This window comes from Prunus persica, chromosome G3 (assembly GCF_000346465.2).
Source record: "Prunus persica cultivar Lovell chromosome G3, Prunus_persica_NCBIv2, whole genome shotgun sequence".
Classification (NCBI taxonomy): Eukaryota; Viridiplantae; Streptophyta; class Magnoliopsida; order Rosales; family Rosaceae; genus Prunus; species Prunus persica.
Window position 1 is genome coordinate 16,715,922 of NC_034011.1, and position 7,734 is coordinate 16,723,655.

Below are 7,734 nucleotides of genomic sequence, written 5' to 3' on the forward strand. Positions count from 1 at the left end.
TTACACTACATTGCATTCACTAATTTCTGAAGATTATGACTAGTCATTTTTCCTTTGTATGACTAGTCATCTTGCATTCGTATGACAAGTCATCTTTCCTTCGTATGACTAGTCAACCTTTGTTTCAATTACGATTTCCAGCTCACTGTTTCCAGCTGGGGTTTAACCATTTTTTTGTCCTTTTCTATGAATTTCTCAGCTGCCATGTGTCTATTCTGACCTAGGAATTTTTGATAAAAGCCAAAGAATTCCTCACTTGGAAGCCGTCACTTTTGTAGGCAAGTTTTGGAAAGTTTCTCTGTAAATTTTCTCTTATTCCTCAAGTGTAACCTTCATATTTTTCATCTTTGAGTTTTCCAAAATGTTTCTTTTTGAAAACTGCATTTGAAATATGAAAACCTCATCTTGCTAGATCAAACACTCTCTCATATATATCTAGGTCAAATTCAAGATTGATTTCTTCAAGAGTATGATTTCTTGAAGAAATTGGTCATTCTCCTTTGAATCTAAATTTTGGTTTTTGTCTGAGTTGGAGCTTGCAAGCTGGTGCTGTGGGATGAATGAGCTGGAGAAGGAGCTGCCATTGCCATAAAGAACTGAGCTTCAAGCTTTGCTAAGTTGGAGAAGAAGATTGCACAAAGGAGGTATAGCTCATCTTCCTAAATAGATCTAGGTTTTTCTTGAGCTTGCTTGTGTTTCTTTGTAAGAATCTTTTTCTACTTAGTGGATTGCCTGGTCGGTTGATGACCCCCAGTTTTTCCCAATTGTGGGTTTCTAGGTGAACAATTTCTGATTGCGTCTCTATAATTTTTCTGGGTTTGTGTTCTTGGTGGTTGACTAGTCATCGAATGAATTGTGGTTGACTAGTCATCGTATGAATTCTGGGTTTGTGTTCTTAGTGGTTGACTAGTCATTGTATGAATTCTGGGTTTGTGTCCTAATAGTTGACTAGTCATCATTATCTGTTGTTTGATGTTTACTTGATTATGATGATTTCACACACTTTAGCACAGGGGATACCTAGATTGACGGGTCCTTCTGAGTGCCTAGGTTGTCACTAGTAATCTACTAGGGTTGCAGGTACATTGTGGCATGCTCTGTGTGTATTCTTGATTGTGGTTGTTCATGCCTAGCAGTTGACTAGTCATAAGTGTACTTGGTCAAGGTCTAAAGTGTGTGAAGATTGTTGCGTTTTGTTTAAGTGTCGTAAAAGTTACCCCTCGTCACCTAAGTTCCAATTTCAGTTTTGAGAAGTTTTTGTCTCCGAAATTTTCTCATGATACCCACGTGCTGCCAACGGCGGGTGACGGGGTGTGGTCCACTGTGTGGCGGCCCATTATGTTCTAAAATGTTCACCTTGTCATGTTGAGCACGACGGTATGCTTGAATTTGAAATTGGTTATCGTTTGACAGTCGAACGGATGTTGCACCTAATATGCGATATCCGGGTTCGATAGGTTCAAACCTTTCGATCAGTCTCAATTTCAAATATGTCGTTCTCTATACCTCTGGAATCGTGCAGGAACTTGTGGATCTAGAATCGGAGTCCCGAATACTCCGAATCAATGATTCTAAGGTTAGGCGAAGCGATCGCCGTCTGATCTTGCAATTAGCTCCCATCTGACCGCTTGATCGAGACCAAACTTACAGAACTTTTTCAGTGGACGTTGTTGAATGCGTAAGATTTTTTCTTGGATCAGAAATCGGAGATCATGAGCCCTGCAGGCCTGATTGACCAATATGGGGGGTTTGACCGTACAATTGATCTGGGGTCTTTGAGACCATCTTAACGTTTGGAAAACACTAAAATGGCCCTAGGACTTTTCTCAATGGATGTGTTTACACTTTTGAGTCCTGGGAACCAAAATTCTGATCTTTAAAGTTCGGAGTTGGGTTCGATTAACAAGTTAAGCCTAGTATTCTATCGGTATGTTTTCAAGCGCAACGAATCCAGATGAAATCGCGGAGACTTAATTGTGCTTTGGACCGTGTGTCAGTGGACATTTGTTTGGTCATGCTGAAATATAACTAAGTTACCTTCATAACTGGTGATGTGACATTTGCATAATTATTATCATAAAAAGTATTTTTATTTTCTTGACTGGTGATGTGCATTGATAATTAGTTTCAGAAATGCCAAGACCTGTTCGCTTAAACTTGGCGCGAGAAGAGCAATTTTCCGCCTCCAGTTTCATCGAGGTGTGTGAACTGTCATTTCAGTCACACCGGTTGGGAAACGACGACAAAAATTCATCTATACCCATTGTTTTCTTGGTCCACAAATACTCGTACCGTGTTAATTGAATAAAGTAAGGGTTTAGCGATGACGGTTGGGCATATGGATTCCTGCTACGTTGTTGGCTTGCTAGGGCTGTTGAACCCTAGTACCTTTTCACAGACATAATGATTTAAATATCAAATTTAAGGGGAGAAATAAGTGTAGGGTTTTTTCCATATTGTTTATAACCCAGTAGGAAATTTCCCCATTATTTTCGGATTTCTCCTGCATTTGTAACGATTTTTGTAACCAAAAAAAAAAAAAAAGTAATCTGGAAATCCCTTTCGCTAACATAATGATTTAAATATTGAATTTAACCAAAAACTCCTTGCGAAGTATAACCAAAAACTCTTTACGAAGTATTCTTCCCCATAGATACGTAGGAATTTTCCGCATATTTTTTGGATTTTTCCTGCATTTTTTAGTGGAAATAAGAAACTAATCAAACTACTTGAAGTTGCTAGAGGTTCGCAGTTGTCAGAGTTCTCAGATCAATATAATCAAGAAACTACCTAAGCATGTCTTTGATCAATGTGTATTATCGATGATACGTTTATTGATTAAATGATAAATGTTTATAGGAGATGGAACAAAAGTTTTGAGATGTTGTTGAGAATTTTGTTTGAATCTTTAATTCCCTTTTCGATTTTCTAATGTGCGTATCTTGGAATGCATGGATTGAACTATTATTGTTTATTGATAATTCTCAGTGTCAATTATTCTCACTAGTTTTTTAATAATCAAGGACCCGAGTAATTCTTGGATCATGGAAGTAATGCATGAATGCATCAAGTAATCTAGATCGGAATAGTAAAACGAAAGAAGTACAACTTTTATTCCCACAGATAGTCTTAGCTAGATTACATAAATTAATGCTTGAGCAGCAGCTGCATGCAATATTATTGAAACCCAAATCACAACATAAGGAAAACTTAAGAAAATGCCACTTTCGCAGGGAACGCGATTGCATTTAGCATATGCAACAAGCTATCTTGATAGAACGAGTGAAGTCGCATGAGAGTTTCCAGCAATGCTACCCACAAACATCAAATTAACTTCACAGGATGATCATCCTGGAAGTTTTTCGACCATGAAGGCAAGGTTTTGGGTGGGTTTTGCATTTTCTGCAGAGAGGGCATCGTCGAAGTCGGTTCCAGATCTTGGCTCTATCAGGTTTCCCATTTGCACGTGGATGAACTTGTATACGCCATCCATGTACGGTATCGGTGGTACCAAAACCACAGGCTTAAAGAGTGTACATGACCACAGGGTTTTATTTGACTGTTTCTCGTCGGCCTCGGCCACAATCCACGAACTGTCTTGGCTTGCCGCTCTCAAGTATTTGTCGTTGTAGGTGGATTTTATATGCACCAGACTGGGTTGGTTTACGTCCTTCTCCACTTTGAACCTTGCGTATTTGCTGTGACTATGCTCTCCGGAGCATTGGAGCAAATGTGGCAGCGTTGAGGTGGATTGGTCTTTGTACACCAGGTATTTCTGTTTCTTGACTGATTTAAGAGCAAGAAACTTTGGTAATTCTGCCATTTCTGATGATCTCTCGCTCGTGCTTCAATATAAGATTGATATATATATATATATATATATATGTAAACTCACTTCTCTCTTTCTTTCTCTCTCGTTGCTTATTGCTTTTCCTATCTCCAACTTGCTGTGCTATTTATAATCAAGCAAGCCCAAACCATGCATGCAGCTTTCACTTAGTTTTCTTGCTGTACTGGCCCGCCATAACAGAGAAAATTGAAGCCACAAGAAGCGTGCTGACTGCACAGGGCCTCCAAAAATGAGGGGCCTCCAATTTTCTTCCCCATTTTTGTCTGACTTGCTTGACTTGCTGTTGTTTCTCTGGCCATTTTTTTTCTTTCAATTTTTGCTTGACTTGGTGTGGCTTGGTATGACGTGTATATTAGAAAACATCATATGGAATTGAAAATAGATATAGAAGACAATTGAGAGGATGTGAGTATGTGAAAATAGATGTAATTCATGCCATTAATGATGATTTTTGGTTTCATTTTTGAAATTTGAAAAATTGAAGACAATTTTTTATTTTTTTTAACTTATAGGGCCTCTTCAGTTTTCTTTGCACAAGGGCCTCCAAATCTCATGGACCAGCTCTGTACACCATACTATCAAATTATTTATTGAATTACTAATTTACCCTAATATAAAATGACAAAAAAGGATATATTGAATTGTGAAACAAAAGTAATTTTAGTAAGTACACCCTACTTAATGTATTGAACCCTAATCAAATTAGAATTTGAGAGTTTGATTCCAAACATATTTGAGATAAAAATTCAAAGTTTTTGTTGGGTGTAAATTTTTTTTTTCTATCACTTCCATAATTCCTGACATCAATGAAGAAGAAGCTTTGAGAGGAGAAAAGATTGAAGCTGCCGAACAGAATCCCTTGCCAAAATGCCATGGTTATTCATCAAACAGCGTGAAAGCAACTTAAATATTATTTCATTTTGATCAACAAAGCTCGCCAAGCTTTTATGAACTTTGGAGGGAATTGTGGAAAGTCCACCCCCTTCTGCACCATCAGATCAGTTCTCCCCGACTTTTGTTCGTCTGCCTGTTAATAAGATATTTACATGCATACTTCACCTTATACGTATCTAATTCACTGGCATGTGACTATTTATATTTCCCATTACATTTGCAGCATACAGAAGAACCCTTCTGGTTAGTACTCATGAATTTGGTTCAACGAGTGTATCCCTGACGGTTTAGATCTGATGAAGGGAAAAGGAGTTGACAAGAACATATTTGATGAAGACGACCAATTCATGTAAAATAGGGTGTACATAGTATTATGGTGTATCAGGGGTATTTTTGGTAGTTAAGTAGGGTGTACTTAGTTAATTTTACATTTTGATTTAAATATTAGGGTGTACTTATATCATAGAGTGTTCTCAGTTAATTTTAGGATTCGTTGAACAACACCCCATAAAAATAAATAAATAAAAAAATAAAAAACTAAAGCGTGCTTCACATCTTCAAATAAAACAAAGATAAGCTTAGTATTTTCTTCTTTGTTGTAATGTGAACTTGATTATGTAATTTCTACTACTTGTAGCCATTTATCAATTATAATTATGTCATTAATTAGGATTGAACAACAAAGTTGTTGAGATGATTACATACTTTAATTACAAACGTATGATAGGTTTAGGAGAGTGGTACGTAGTTCCAATTGTTCCTTTCACACAGACACATCTTCATTATTTTACTGAGAAACCATTTCTCTTAAGCAAAATCTGTCGATTTTATGTAGGTTTGAAATTGCGGACGATTGTTTTTAATTTCGACCTTCTACAAACAAATAAATCAAAGAAAAAAGAAGAAGAGAATTTTAATTCATATATTTCAATTTCTTTGTGAAGCTTTTAAATTCATTTCAACATAATATCAATAAGATTAAGTTTGATTTCCTTGAGAATCATCACTGATCTGATGGCATCAGATAAGTCTTTGAATTACTGAATGTGATTGATTGATTGAAACGTATTAATACAAGAATAAAGCTTGAAAGATAGCTTCATCCAAAGCTTGAAAGAATAAAGCTTGAAAGATAGCTTCATCCACAGCTTGAAAGATAGCTTCATCCAAGCTTAAAAGAATAAAGTTCGTTTTCCTTGAAAGAATAAAGCTTGAAAGATAACTTCATCCACAGCTTGAAAGAATAAAGTTCGATTTCCTTGAGACATGATGTGATTCTTTCAAAAATAGTTTCATCCACAGCTTGAAAGATAAAGAATAAAGCTTTCTTGTCCTTCTTCCGAGTCTCCTTCAGTTTGATGGTGGGAATGGGATTTGGCTATGGGGTGCGGTCTATGCAACCACCTCTTTGTCCCCTCTTGCTTCGTCTTCTTGGAGTTAGTTGTGGAAGATCAATCATAGTAATCCCGGTAATCCGAAGCCTTATGGTAACCAGGCCTAGAAGAGAGATTTTGTATGAAGCAAGGCCATTGAAAATCATAATGGATACCAAAATCAATTATGTGGATCCTTGTTGCTTTCTCACCTACATTCATTATTGTCTTATTTGAGAAGAAATTTGATATGTTCTTAAATGGACATGTGGCAAGATAAAGATGGTCAGCTTTCTCTCATCTTCAAAATCAGGATTTGTAGCCATGGGAGGTGGGTTGAGGAAGGAATAGAGCGTGGTGAGAAGAGAGAGAGAGAGAGGAGATAGAGAGAGAGAGAGAGACACTTTTGCCCCTCAATTTCACAGAACAATTGACAGACTTTGACGGTAGGACTGTTTTGATACTAAATGGAGAATTGGAGGACTATTGAAATGAAAATTTTAGTTTGTGAACCAAAATAAAACTTGAGCAATAGTTGGGGGACCATTTCGGTCAATAACTCAATAATTTACCCTTTGTCAATAAGGGAGGGGGAATTCAAACTTGGGACCTCTTTTAACATTGGAAAGAGAAGTACCACCAAACCAATAGCTAGTTGGTTGTACACATTTAAAATCACTAAAATCACAACTCAATCTACCCAATTGTAATGGAAAAAAAAAAAAAAAAACCTTCTTGTTCAAGTTTAGCAATCCAATATTTACTATTAAACATTTTTGCTAATTTTTCCATTGGTTATCCAATTGCACCTTCGCTGGGTGTTTTAATGAATTAATTCTAATATCATATATAGAAATTATTAAAAGATAAAATTTACAACTTCATCATTTAAAATTTCATTATTTGGATATCAGTAAATTATTGAAAATAATTAGAAATAAAAATTAAGTGATGGTTGGTAATACCGAATTTTTATTACGGAAATATTTATTAGAATTAAAGATTAATAATAGACATTTTGAATTGTTGAAACATAAGACAAACTGAATATCCTTCAAGGGTGTCCCTCAAACAAGTTATTTGAGATATTCCTCAATTAAAGTTCCAACTGAAACAACCATAGAAAATGACGCATGTGCATGATACATGACTTTTTTTTTAGCAGAATTCTTGAAGGAGTTAGCATTAGTAGACATATTTTGAATTATGAAAGATTGAGATGACAAGTTGTAAGAGCTTTTGGGCTTGATCACTAGCATTTGGTATGCTATGTGCTATAAATAGGTAAACCCATGATATGTTAATGGGAACGATGATATTTGGCTGAGATTAAAAGTATGTAACCAATCCTTAACTTAAATACTTATTGAAAAATCTCCGACTATATAATATAGGTGGACCCTATCTTCTATTATATATGTGGTGGGTTGCTTAAGTTGTTGGGCTTTGTTGATGCTCTTTTTGGGAGGGTCAATTTAGATAAAGGAGTGTTGGATCTTCAGCAAGGGGAGAAGGTTGTGGACCTTCGGTATTGAGGGATTCTGTAGAAGGAAACAAGGAAGAAGAAGCGATCGTCAAGCTTCGGGCACTGATGTGGTACTTGCCAAAGGCTCTCCA

General features: G+C 36.3%; 1 protein-coding gene across 1 annotated transcript; it reads right to left on the reverse strand.

The window, feature by feature from the left end:
- LOC18781809 lies at positions 3,347 to 3,823 on the reverse strand. The gene has a single exon (XM_007215033.2). It carries the CDS (start codon positions 3,821 to 3,823, stop codon positions 3,347 to 3,349), a length of 477 nt encoding a protein of 158 aa, XP_007215095.1.